Source organism: Biomphalaria glabrata, chromosome 14, assembly GCF_947242115.1.
Source record: "Biomphalaria glabrata chromosome 14, xgBioGlab47.1, whole genome shotgun sequence".
NCBI classification, from domain to species: domain Eukaryota; kingdom Metazoa; phylum Mollusca; class Gastropoda; family Planorbidae; genus Biomphalaria; species Biomphalaria glabrata.
Genome location: NC_074724.1, coordinates 726,079 through 740,677, shown reverse-complemented (window position 1 = coordinate 740,677; position 14,599 = coordinate 726,079). Strand labels below are relative to the sequence as shown.

The 14,599-nt window shown below is 39.0% G+C and overlaps 1 protein-coding gene across 1 annotated transcript in view; it reads left to right on the top strand.

Moving 5' to 3' along the window:
* LOC106073579 (uncharacterized) overlaps positions 1-14,273 on the top strand; it is a 185,928-nt gene extending 171,655 nt beyond the window's left edge. The window contains exons 7-8 of the mRNA XM_056009869.1: positions 10,191-10,280; positions 12,939-14,273. Of these exons, the coding sequence (XP_055865844.1) occupies positions 10,191-10,280; positions 12,939-13,066 (218 nt within the window). The 3' untranslated portion in view covers positions 13,067-14,273. The remainder of the gene's footprint in view (positions 1-10,190; positions 10,281-12,938) is intronic.
* The last annotated feature ends 326 nt before the right edge of the window (positions 14,274-14,599 follow it).

Here is a 14,599-nt window from a genome sequence, read left to right as displayed (position 1 = left end):
AGTGATAGACCAGAGAGAAACTATCTACGACATCAAGTGACAGACCAGAGAGAAACTATCTACGACATCAAGTGACAGACCAGAGATAAACTATCTACGACATCAAGTGATAGACCAGAGAGAAACTATCTACGACATCAAGTGACAGACCAGAGAGAAACTATCTACGACATCAAGTGACAGACCAGAGATAAACTATCTACGACATCAAGTGATAGACCAGAGAGAAACTATCTACGACATCAAGTGACAGACGAGAGATAAACTATCTACTACATCAAGGTACAGACGAGAGATAAACTATCTACGACATCAAGTGACAGACCAGAGATAAACTATCTACGACATCAAGTGACAGACCAGAGATAAACTATCTACTACATCAAGGTACAGACGAGAGATAAACTATCTACTACATCAAGGTACAGACGAGAGATAAACTATCTACGACATCAAGTGACAGACCAGAGATAAACTATCTACGACATCAAGTGACAGACCAGAGATAAACTATCTACGACATCAAGTGACAGACCAGAGAGAAACTATCTACGACATCAAGTGACAGACCAGAGATAAACTATCTACGACATCAAGTGATAGACCAGAGAGAAACTATCTACGACATCAAGTGACAGACGAGAGATAAACTATCTACGACATCAAGTGATAGACCAGAGATAAACTATCTACGACATCAAGTGATAGACCAGAGAGAAACTATCTACGACATCAAGTGACAGACGAGAGATAAACTATCTACGACATCAAGGTACAGACCAGAGAGAAACTATCTACGACATCAAGTGACAGACCAGAGAGAAACTATCTACGACATGAAGGGACACACGAGAGATAAACTATCTACGACATCAAGTGATAGACGAGAGATAAACTATCTACGACATCAAGTGACACACGAGAGATAAACTATCTACGACATCAAGTGACAGACCAGAGAGAAACTATCTACGACATCAAGTGACAGACGAGAGAGAAACTATCTACGACATGAAGGGACACACGAGAGATAAACTATCTACGACATCAAGTGATAGACGAGAGATAAACTATCTACGACATCAAGTGATAGACGAGAGAGAAACTATCTACGACATCAAGTGATAGACGAGAGATAAACTATCTACGACATCAAGTGATAGACCAGAGATAAACTATCTACGACATCAAGTGATAGACGAGAGATAAACTATCTACGACATCAAGTGATAGACGAGAGATAAACTATCTACGACATCAAGTGATAGACGAGAGATAAACTATCTACGACATCAAGTGATAGACCAGAGAGAAACTATCTACTACATCAAGTGACAGACGAGAGATAAACTATCTACTACATCAAGTGACAGACCAGAGATAAACTATCTACGACATCAAGTGACAGACGAGAGATAAACTATCTACTACATCAAGTGATAGACCAGAGAGAAACTATCTACGACATCAAGTGACAGACCAGAGATAAACTATCTACGACATCAAGTGACAGACCAGAGAGAAACTATCTACGACATCAAGTGACAGACGAGAGATAAACTATCTACGACATCAAGTGACAGACCAGAGATAAACTATCTACGACATCAAGTGATAGACCAGAGAGAAACTATCTACGACATCAAGTGATAGACCAGAGAGAAACTATCTACGACATCAAGTGATAGACCAGAGAGAAACTATCTACGACATCAAGTGACAGACCAGAGATAAACTATCTACGACATCAAGTGATAGACCAGAGAGAAACTATCTACGACATCAAGTGATAGACGAGAGATAAACTATCTACGACATCAAGTGATAGACCAGAGATAAACTATCTACGACATCAAGTGATAGACCAGAGATAAACTATCTACGACATCAAGTGATAGACGAGAGATAAACTATCTACGACATCAAGTGACAGACGAGAGATAAACTATCTACGACATCAAGTGATAGACCAGAGATAAACTATCTACGACATCAAGTGATAGACCAGAGAGAAACTATCTACGACATCAAGTGACAGACGAGAGATAAACTATCTACGACATCAAGTGACAGACCAGAGATAAACTATCTACGACATCAAGTGATAGACCAGAGATAAACTATCTACGACATCAAGTGACAGACCAGAGAGAAACTATCTACGACATCAAGTGACAGACGAGAGATAAACTATCTACTACATCAAGTGACAGACCAGAGATAAACTATCTACGACATCAAGTGATAGACCAGAGAGAAACTATCTACGACATCAAGTGATAGACCAGAGAGAAACTATCTACGACATCAAGTGACAGACGAGAGATAAACTATCTACGACATCAAGTGATAGACCAGAGAGAAACTATCTACGACATCAAGTGACAGACCAGAGATAAACTATCTACGACATCAAGTGATAGACCAGAGAGAAACTATCTACGACATCAAGTGACAGACCAGAGATAAACTATCTACGACATCAAGTGACAGACCAGAGATAAACTATCTACGACATCAAGTGACAGACCAGAGATAAACTATCTACTACATCAAGTGACAGACGAGAGATAAACTATCTACGACATCAAGTGACAGACCAGAGAGAAACTATCTACGACATCAAGTGATAGACGAGAGATAAACTATCTACGACATCAAGTGACAGACGAGAGATAAACTATCTACGACATCAAGTGACAGACCAGAGATAAACTATCTACGACATCAAGTGATAGACCAGAGATAAACTATCTACGACATCAAGAGACAGACCAGAGATAAACTATCTACGACATCAAGAGACAGACCAGAGAGAAACTATCTACGACATCAAGTGATAGACCAGAGATAAACTATCTACGACATCAAGTGACAGACCAGAGATAAACTATCTACTACATCAAGTGACAGACCAGAGAGAAACTATCTACTACATCAAGTGACAGACGAGAGATAAACTATCTACGACATCAAGTGATAGACGAGAGATAAACTATCTACGACATCAAGTGATAGACGAGAGATAAACTATCTACGACATCAAGTGATAGACGAGAGAGATAAACTATCTACGACATCAAGGTACAGACGAGAGATAAACTATCTACGACATCAAGTGACAGACGAGAGATAAACTATCTACGACATCAAGTGACAGACCAGAGAGAAACTATCTACGACATCAAGTGATAGACCAGAGATAAACTATCTACGACATCAAGTGACAGACCAGAGATAAACTATCTACGACATCAAGTGACAGACCAGAGAGAAACTATCTACGACATCAAGTGACAGACCAGAGATAAACTATCTACGACATCAAGTGATAGACCAGAGAGAAACTATCTACGACATCAAGTGATAGACGAGAGATAAACTATCTACGACATCAAGTGATAGACCAGAGAGAAACTATCTACGACATCAAGTGATAGACGAGAGATAAACTATCTACGACATCAAGTGATAGACCAGAGATAAACTATCTACGACATCAAGTGACAGACCAGAGATAAACTATCTACGACATCAAGTGACAGACGAGAGATAAACTATCTACGACATCAAGTGATAGACCAGAGAGAAACTATCTACGACATCAAGTGATAGACCAGAGAGAAACTATCTACGACATCAAGTGATAGACCAGAGATAAACTATCTACGACATCAAGTGATAGACGAGAGATAAACTATCTACGACATCAAGTGATAGACCAGAGATAAACTATCTACGACATCAAGTGATAGACCAGAGATAAACTATCTACGACATCAAGTGATAGACGAGAGATAAACTATCTACGACATCAAGTGATAGACCAGAGATAAACTATCTACTACATCAAGTGATAGACCAGAGAGAAACTATCTACGACATCAAGTGATAGACCAGAGAGAAACTATCTACGACATCAAGTGACAGACCAGAGATAAACTATCTACGACATCAAGTGATAGACGAGAGATAAACTATCTACGACATCAAGTGACAGACCAGAGATAAACTATCTACGACATCAAGTGATAGACGAGAGATAAACTATCTACGACATCAAGTGATAGACCAGAGATAAACTATCTACGACATCAAGTGACAGACGAGAGATAAACTATCTACGACATCAAGTGACAGACCAGAGATAAACTATCTACGACATCAAGTGACAGACCAGAGAGAAACTATCTACGACATCAAGTGATAGACGAGAGAGAAACTATCTACGACATCAAGTGACAGACCAGAGATAAACTATCTACGACATCAAGTGATAGACCAGAGATAAACTATCTACGACATCAAGTGATAGACCAGAGATAAACTATCTACGACATCAAGTGATAGACCAGAGATAAACTATCTACGACATCAAGTGATAGACGAGAGATAAACTATCTACGACATCAAGTGATAGACGAGAGAGAAACTATCTACGACATCAAGTGATAGACCAGAGATAAACTATCTACGACATCAAGTGACAGACCAGAGATAAACTATCTACGACATCAAGTGATAGACCAGAGATAAACTATCTACGACATCAAGTGACAGACGAGAGATAAACTATCTACGACATCAAGTGACAGACCAGAGATAAACTATCTACGACATCAAGTGACAGACCAGAGATAAACTATCTACGACATCAAGTGATAGACGAGAGAGAAACTATCTACGACATCAAGTGACAGACCAGAGATAAACTATCTACGACATCAAGTGATAGACCAGAGATAAACTATCTACGACATCAAGTGATAGACCAGAGATAAACTATCTACGACATCAAGTGATAGACGAGAGAGAAACTATCTACGACATCAAGTGATAGACCAGAGATAAACTATCTACGACATCAAGTGACAGACCAGAGATAAACTATCTACGACATCAAGTGACAGACGAGAGATAAACTATCTACGACATCAAGTGATAGACCAGAGAGAAACTATCTACGACATCAAGTGATAGACCAGAGAGAAACTATCTACGACATCAAGTGATAGACCAGAGATAAACTATCTACGACATCAAGTGATAGACCAGAGATAAACTATCTACGACATCAAGTGATAGACGAGAGATAAACTATCTACGACATCAAGTGATAGACCAGAGATAAACTATCTACTACATCAAGTGATAGACCAGAGAGAAACTATCTACGACATCAAGTGATAGACCAGAGAGAAACTATCTACGACATCAAGTGACAGACCAGAGATAAACTATCTACGACATCAAGTGATAGACGAGAGATAAACTATCTACGACATCAAGTGACAGACCAGAGATAAACTATCTACGACATCAAGTGATAGACGAGAGATAAACTATCTACGACATCAAGTGATAGACCAGAGATAAACTATCTACGACATCAAGTGACAGACGAGAGATAAACTATCTACGACATCAAGTGACAGACCAGAGATAAACTATCTACGACATCAAGTGATAGACCAGAGATAAACTATCTACGACATCAAGTGATAGACGAGAGAGAAACTATCTACGACATCAAGTGATAGACCAGAGATAAACTGTCTACGACATCAAGTGATAGACCAGAGATAAACTATCTACGACATCAAGTGATAGACCAGAGAGAAACTATCTACGACATCAAGTGACAGACGAGAGATAAACTATCTACGACATCAAGTGATAGACCAGAGAGAAACTATCTACGACATCAAGTGACAGACCAGAGATAAACTGTCTACGACATCAAGTGATAGACCAGAGAGAAACTATCTACGACATCAAGTGATAGACGAGAGATAAACTATCTACGACATCAAGTGATAGACCAGAGATAAACTGTCTACGACATCAAGTGATAGACCAGAGAGAAACTATCTACGACATCAAGTGATAGACCAGAGAGAAACTATCTACGACATCAAGTGATAGACGAGAGATAAACTATCTACGACATCAAGTGATAGACCAGAGATAAACTATCTACGACATCAAGTGATAGACCAGAGAGAAACTATCTACGACATCAAGTGATAGACGAGAGATAAACTATCTACGACATCAAGTGATAGACCAGAGATAAACTATCTACGACATCAAGTGACAGACCAGAGAGAAACTATCTACGACATCAAGTGATAGACCAGAGAGAAACTATCTACGACATCAAGTGACAGACGAGAGATAAACTATCTACGACATCAAGTGATAGACCAGAGAGAAACTATCTACGACATCAAGTGATAGACCAGAGATAAACTATCTACGACATCAAGTGACAGACCAGAGATAAACTATCTACGACATCAAGTGATAGACCAGAGATAAACTATCTACGACATCAAGTGATAGACCAGAGATAAACTATCTACGACATCAAGTGATAGACCAGAGATAAACTATCTACGACATCAAGTGACAGACCAGAGAGAAACTATCTACAACATCAAGTGATAGACCAGAGAGAAACTATCTACGACATCAAGTGACAGACCAGAGAGAAACTATCTACGACATCAAGTGATAGACCAGAGAGAAACTATCTACGACATCAAGTGATAGACCAGAGATAAACTATCTACGACATCAAGTGACAGACCAGAGAGAAACTATCTACGACATCAAGTGATAGACGAGAGATAAACTATCTACGACATCAAGGTACAGACGAGAGATAAACTATCTACGACATCAAGTGACAGACCAGAGAGAAACTATCTACGACATCAAGTGACAGACCAGAGAGAAACTATCTACGACATCAAGTGATAGACCAGAGATAAACTATCTACGACATCAAGTGACAGACCAGAGAGAAACTATCTACGACATCAAGTGATAGACGAGAGATAAACTATCTACTACATCAAGGTACAGACGAGAGATAAACTATCTACGACATCAAGTGATAGACCAGAGAGAAACTATCTACGACATCAAGTGATAGACGAGAGAGAAACTATCTACGACATCAAGTGATAGACCAGAGAGAAACTATCTACGACATCAAGTGATAGACGAGAGATAAACTATCTACGACATCAAGTGACAGACCAGAGAGAAACTATCTACGACATCAAGTGACAGACGAGAGAGAAACTATCTACGACATCAAGTGACAGACCAGAGATAAACTATCTACGACATCAAGTGATAGACCAGAGATAAACTATCTACGACATCAAGTGATAGACCAGAGATAAACTATCTACGACATCAAGTGATAGACCAGAGATAAACTATCTACGACATCAAGTGATAGACGAGAGATAAACTATCTACGACATCAAGTGATAGACCAGAGATAAACTATCTACGACATCAAGTGATAGACCAGAGATAAACTATCTACGACATCAAGTGATAGACGAGAGAGAAACTATCTACGACATCAAGTGATAGACCAGAGAGAAACTATCTACGACATCAAGTGACAGACCAGAGAGAAACTATCTACGACATCAAGTGATAGACCAGAGAGAAACTATCTACGACATCAAGTGATAGACCAGAGATAAACTATCTACGACATCAAGTGATAGACGAGAGATAAACTATCTACGACATCAAGTGACAGACCAGAGAGAAACTATCTACGACATCAAGTGACAGACCAGAGATAAACTATCTACGACATCAAGTGACAGACGAGAGATAAACTATCTACGACATCAAGTGACAGACCAGAGATAAACTATCTACGACATCAAGTGATAGACCAGAGATAAACTATCTACGACATCAAGTGATAGACGAGAGATAAACTATCTACGACATCAAGTGATAGACCAGAGATAAACTATCTACGACATCAAGGTACAGACCAGAGATAAACTATCTACGACATCAAGTGACAGACCAGAGATAAACTATCTACGACATCAAGTGATAGACCAGAGAGAAACTATCTACGACATCAAGTGACAGACCAGAGAGAAACTATCTACGACATCAAGTGACAGACCAGAGATAAACTATCTACGACATCAAGTGATAGACGAGAGAGAAACTATCTACGACATCAAGTGATAGACGAGAGAGAAACTATCTACGACATCAAGTGACAGACCAGAGAGAAACTATCTACGACATCAAGTGATAGACGAGAGATAAACTATCTACGACATCAAGGGGCAGACCAGAGATAAACTATCTACGACATCAAGTGATAGACCAGAGATAAACTATCTACGACATCAAGGGGCAGACCAGAGATAAACTATCTACGACATCAAGTGACAGACCAGAGATAAACTATCTACGACATCAAGTGATAGACCAGAGAGAAACTATCTACGACATCAAGTGACAGACCAGAGATAAACTATCTACGACATCAAGTGATAGACGAGAGATAAACTATCTACGACATCAAGTGACAGACCAGAGATAAACTATCTACGACATCAAGTGATAGACGAGAGAGAAACTATCTACGACATCAAGTGATAGACGAGAGAGAAACTATCTACGACATCAAGTGACAGACCAGAGAGAAACTATCTACGACATCAAGTGATAGACGAGAGAGAAACTATCTACGACATCAAGTGACAGACCAGAGATAAACTATCTACGACATCAAGTGATAGACGAGAGAGAAACTATCTACGACATCAAGTGACAGACCAGAGATAAACTATCTACGACATCAAGTGATAGACCAGAGAGAAACTATCTACGACATCAAGTGATAGACCAGAGAGAAACTATCTACGACATCAAGTGATAGACCAGAGATAAACTATCTACGACATCAAGTGATAGACCAGAGAGAAACTATCTACGACATCAAGTGACAGACCAGAGAGAAACTATCTACGACATCAAGTGACAGACCAGAGATAAACTATCTACGACATCAAGTGATAGACCAGAGATAAACTATCTACGACATCAAGTGATAGACGAGAGATAAACTATCTACGACATCAAGTGATAGACGAGAGAGAAACTATCTACGACATCAAGTGATAGACCAGAGATAAACTATCTACGACATCAAGTGATAGACCAGAGATAAACTATCTACGACATCAAGTGATAGACCAGAGATAAACTATCTACGACATCAAGTGATAGACCAGAGATAAACTATCTACGACATCAAGTGATAGACGAGAGAGAAACTATCTACGACATCAAGTGACAGACCAGAGATAAACTATCTACGACATCAAGTGATAGACGAGAGAGAAACTATCTACGACATCAAGTGATAGACCAGAGAGAAACTATCTACGACATCAAGTGATAGACCAGAGATAAACTATCTACGACATCAAGTGACAGACCAGAGAGAAACTATCTACGACATCAAGTGACAGACCAGAGATAAACTATCTACGACATCAAGTGATAGACCAGAGATAAACTATCTACGACATCAAGTGATAGACGAGAGATAAACTATCTACGACATCAAGAGACAGACGAGAGATAAACTATCTACTACATCAAGTGATAGACCAGAGAGAAACTATCTACGACATCAAGTGACAGACCAGAGATAAACTATCTACGACATCAAGTGATAGACCAGAGATAAACTATCTACGACATCAAGTGATAGACCAGAGATAAACTATCTACGACATCAAGTGATAGACCAGAGAGAAACTATCTACGACATCAAGGTACAGACGAGAGATAAACTATCTACGACATCAAGGTACAGACGAGAGATAAACTATCTACTACATCAAGGTACAGACGAGAGAGAAACTATCTACGACATGAAGGGACAGACGAGAGAGAAACTATCTACGACATCAAGGGACACACGAGAGATAAACTATCTTGTTGGAACGTGATATTTATTAATTGGTGTGTAAAGTCGTGTTGCTTTCTCGGGTAGATTGATTGGTGGATGAACCTAATTCTTATTCTGATCTGATTTATCAACCGAATGATTCTTTACTAATTGATTAAATGATGATTAACTGAAAATACTGATTATATGATTGAATAGACTGATTATTGATTGGTTGATTAGATGATTGCATGATAAACTTGTATTGATTAAATGATTGATTTTCTTACCTAATGATAAATTGATTAATACCTTGGTGGTTTGGGACAATGTTTGTTTAAGTAATTAATTAGCTGATTGACTGGTTGTTTCATAGATTGGTTGAATACTAATGTAAAACATGTGACTGATTGATTGATTGATTGAGTTTCATTCTATTATGCAGCCCCACAAATGGGAGAGGTCAGAGTTGAACCTAAGCTGGCGTCACCATGTGAGGGTCCAATGTGTCAAAACGATGGAAACAGTTCACAAGGTAAAAACATGGGTGTAGACAGTATGAGCTAGAGTTAGGGCTACAGCAAATATAGATAAGAATCTACTTAAAACTATTCCTTTAACAGTTGTAAATCCTGAAGGTTTCCCCGCTACTTCCTGTCTAGTATCAAGACCTTTAGAAATTGTTCGGCAATATTTTATGCTATTTATAGGGATTACAGCAGACATTGAAGCAATGATGTCATACATTCGGAAATTCCCGAACGGATGTTGACCTTAAATCTAAGTCTATTACCCAAGCCAAATTTACATTTATTTATTTTTTACTTTGAAAAATTATAACTGTCAAACTAGAGTTTTCTCCAAGTGGCCAACGAGCTAGCAATTCTTTTCTCAACGATATACATCAACTGTTAAATTTCTAGAGACGTTTTTGAGATCAGCTGTCCACGTTCCTGGATCCGAATTTCTAAAGATTCCGTGAAGTTCTTGCATTCTTACAGCTTAGTGACGGCCTAGTTCATAGCTATGGAATGCTATATATAGATTTAAAAGCATAAAGACAGTGATGCCCAAACTACGGACCGCGGGCCATATTGGGCCGGCGACGTGGTTCCCACCGGCCCGACAAAACATCGGCACAAAATATAGAAAATAAAAATTAAATCTAAAAAAAAAAGGTTGAAACTTTTATCATTTCTGTTAGGATTCTCACTTTTTCTTTGATGGAATTCTTTCTAATATATCGTCTTTCTAAAATTATAAAAAAAAATATGGCGGCATTGTTGGTATGAGCCGATAAGAACAGATCGCTAAGTTACGTCTACAGTTGAGCGATTGACGAACATATTTCCCAAGAAGTCAAGAAATGAGTTGGCTGCAATGGAGGCTACAGAGTTTCTCTAGCCAGGAAAACCAGCGACTTGGCAGAATTTAAGTCATTGGTTAATATGCATGGCTAAATGCATGACGCGAAAGGACGTAATCATCCTCTTTTTTGAAGTGACGTCTGTATTATATAAGATAAGAGAAGAGAAATGACGAATAAAATAAAGTGCTTGCTAGCAGTGATGGAATCAAATCGTCCAGAGATGCAGTTGAAGCTGTGCCGCCTTTCTGGCATGACAACTTCAAAACGAGTCGAGCAGACGATGTTGGTAAAAAGCTCCAAAACTAAATGACAGAGCAGCAGATGACGCCGCTGAGGAGTGACACCAACTGGAACTGATGGACTCACAAAGCCAGGCTTCCCTGTTTGAGGAATTTCGAGCAATACATACAATAGATTTCTACCCCTAGTTGTCTATATAAACCTTGTATATTTTCGAAAACAACTGCTGGGTATGATCATAATATTTACAAGCACTTAATTTAGAAGAAAAAAACTTTTCCAGTTATAAGACATATGAAACCCTTGTTACATAATTGACTCTATGAGTGTAAGTAGGTCAACCGGTAACACAGGATTGTAATAATACTATTTAAAATGATTTCTTCTTTTTTTTTTTTTGGGGGGGGGGGAGGGGGTATCTATTTGTTAATGTGGCCCTCGACACCAGTGTTGGAAATTAAAATGGCCCGCGGGCAGTATAAGGTTGGGCATCAGTGCATTAAGATAACTCCAGATAAAAAGCAACATTTTCATCCACACCCCTCCTAGTCCCAAAAAGTAAATAGATCGTATGTCTGTGACTGGTCAGTGTAAGGCTAGCCTAGGCTACATGTTGTTGGTCAGGAGAAAAGAACCAATAGCGATAGTGTTTGTTGTGTGTTGGTGGTCAGGCGAGAAAATACACACCGCCATAGTTAGTCAAGCATGTAGATCTACTCATGTTTTTTCAAAGACATTACTGTCAGAGATGGAGTGACCTCTCCATTGCTGGGGGAAAGCCTGGGCGGTAAATTTTCGAGTGCTGGGCTGCCCACACGTCAGCACACGCCTCTATTCCTTACTGACCGGATCCAAAGGGATGGCGAGCCATCACAATTTGGGGACAGGTGGCTGCAGGAGTTTGCCAGCAGTAGACAGTCCCCCCGTCTACGGGGCTCCAGGACCGGATTTTCTGTTAGAGTTTACTCCCTTAGCCTTAGACCTTACAGGGACTCATAGCAGCTGTGTATCAAGGATTGGCCTCTTTAGTCACACAAGAAGTTGCAAAGGGAAAAGATCGTCTCTCGAGATGTAAAATGCCACAGAGATATCTACTCATAACACGTATTTTTTTCTGTGCCTACAAAATCTAGATCTAACTGCATACACCTAGATCTTTTATTGATATGACATTGTACACTATAGTGTATGGTTTTCCGTTATACAGTAAGTCAACAGAATTAATATAATAGGTTTGCATGAAGTCACATAGAAATCGGGTGAAAATCTGACCGTTTTGGATGCGCAGAAAAATTACGTCTAAAAAACATCAATCACAAAAATTATTATTTATTTATTATTATTGAAAATATAATAATAATAAGAATAATATATTCATTTTCTGCAACTTAAAACACATATTATATAACAAAAAAAAATGTCAAAACCATCGGAGTTTCCTTTTAGCCTCACTTACCATCTTACGTTCCTCCAAGCGCTGTTTTTTTTTTTTATAATGAGACGCCTCCCCCCCCCCCCCTATTTCCGCCTAGTTTTAATTAATGCATACACCAGTAATTTTACACATACTTTGTCTTCTTTCAGATAATCAAAAGCCAAATGGTGGCGCGACGTCATCAATGACGTGCACAAATCAAGCCTTATACCTCCTCGTCACTTCATTCTACGTCACGCACTTTTTCATTGGACTATTTGGGTCATGTGACCACTGAATGCGAGGCTGGACATCAACGCATTGTTGAGAATACAAGTTCGCACGCTCCCTCAGCATCATGTCGTCTGCTGGTTCATCGAAGTCATAGACAATGTGAAGGTCGCTGCAATCATACTGGCAGAAGTAACACGTTTTTCAAATGTTTGTTAATCTGTTTACAAAAATGGTTTCAATGTTTTGAATATTTAGAGAATGTTTATTTGTCTATTGCTTTCGTGTAGCGCATCTTACATGTCCAGTGCGCTACGGTCCATCCTATGTTATGGACATCTTGCGGGAGGGGGTATCTGTGAGAAGGTTTAGGCGTTCAGCAAACACAACTTAGCTCCAGTCGATATTCAAACTCGGGCCCCCTTGATAGATAGCCTGGTCATTCACGAACCCCAGATCTCTAAAACTTGTTACGAATTATTTTACCTAAAAAATACATTTTAGTGCATGTGAAAAAGTCAATAAAATACAATGTGTCCTTTAGTTATCCGTTTAGCAACAAAATGAATTCAAATTTGCTGAAAAATTCCCTTTTTTAACAACGCATGATAGCTTATCTCTTAAAATATAGAGGTGTTTAAAGTAATGAAGGCATCCAGAAACTGTGTCTGGAAATACGTTTGATGTCTAGACATCGCGAGAGAACATCACTTTTGTCTCCCCTTGTAAGGGAGCTAATTGTGTATAATTTGAATTGTACTGTAAGAAAAAAAAAGAGTAAGGGACTGTACTCTACAGAAGTAATCTAATAGTTTCTCGTATTGAGTAGATTCACCTTAAAAGTAAATGCGAGTAATCTGCTCTTTGTTTTACGCTTTGATTTATCAAGATCCGGTTTGCGTTCTTTAGGCAATAAAATCCATTTAGAGAAAAAGAAGGGAAATCAATATGAAGAAATGTGGACGGAATATAATGGAACTCGGAGAGCAACATAATAAACTGAAAAAGAGGAAGAGTGGGAGAAATAAAGAGACGAAATCATGTCAAGGACGCCAAAGTGAAAGATCAGTGTCGTCGGCTGAACAATTCAAATTACTTTGTACTACAAGGAAAATAACTCTGAAATTTGATTCTAAAGAGGTGAAAACAGAAACTTTTAATGGTTGATTTAAACTTTAAACTATTCACATATTAGTACTTCCGTATCTTGTATACTGAGTACACCAAAAGGCTGACTATTTATGAATGGCAGATGCGAAGCTAGGAATTTTCCATCGTTTGGGGGCCTTGGGGGGGGGGGGGCTTGACCTCTTTGGGGGGCCCCTGCATTTTGCATAATATTTAATTTTTAATGTAAAAAATCATTTGCGCCTCCCAAGTGGGAGCCCGGTGGGGATTTTCAAATTCTCCCCCCCCCCCCAACCCTAGCTATGTCACTGATGAATGGACCTCATTCACCAATCGTAAACAAACAACATTGAGTCACGTGCTTCTCTGTCTTCTACGATCTAATTTTAATTAACAATGGTTATCACGTGACAGTTGTGGTTTTTTTTTTTTTTTAGTTTCATCAATATTATCACGTGAACGTTGGTGTTGG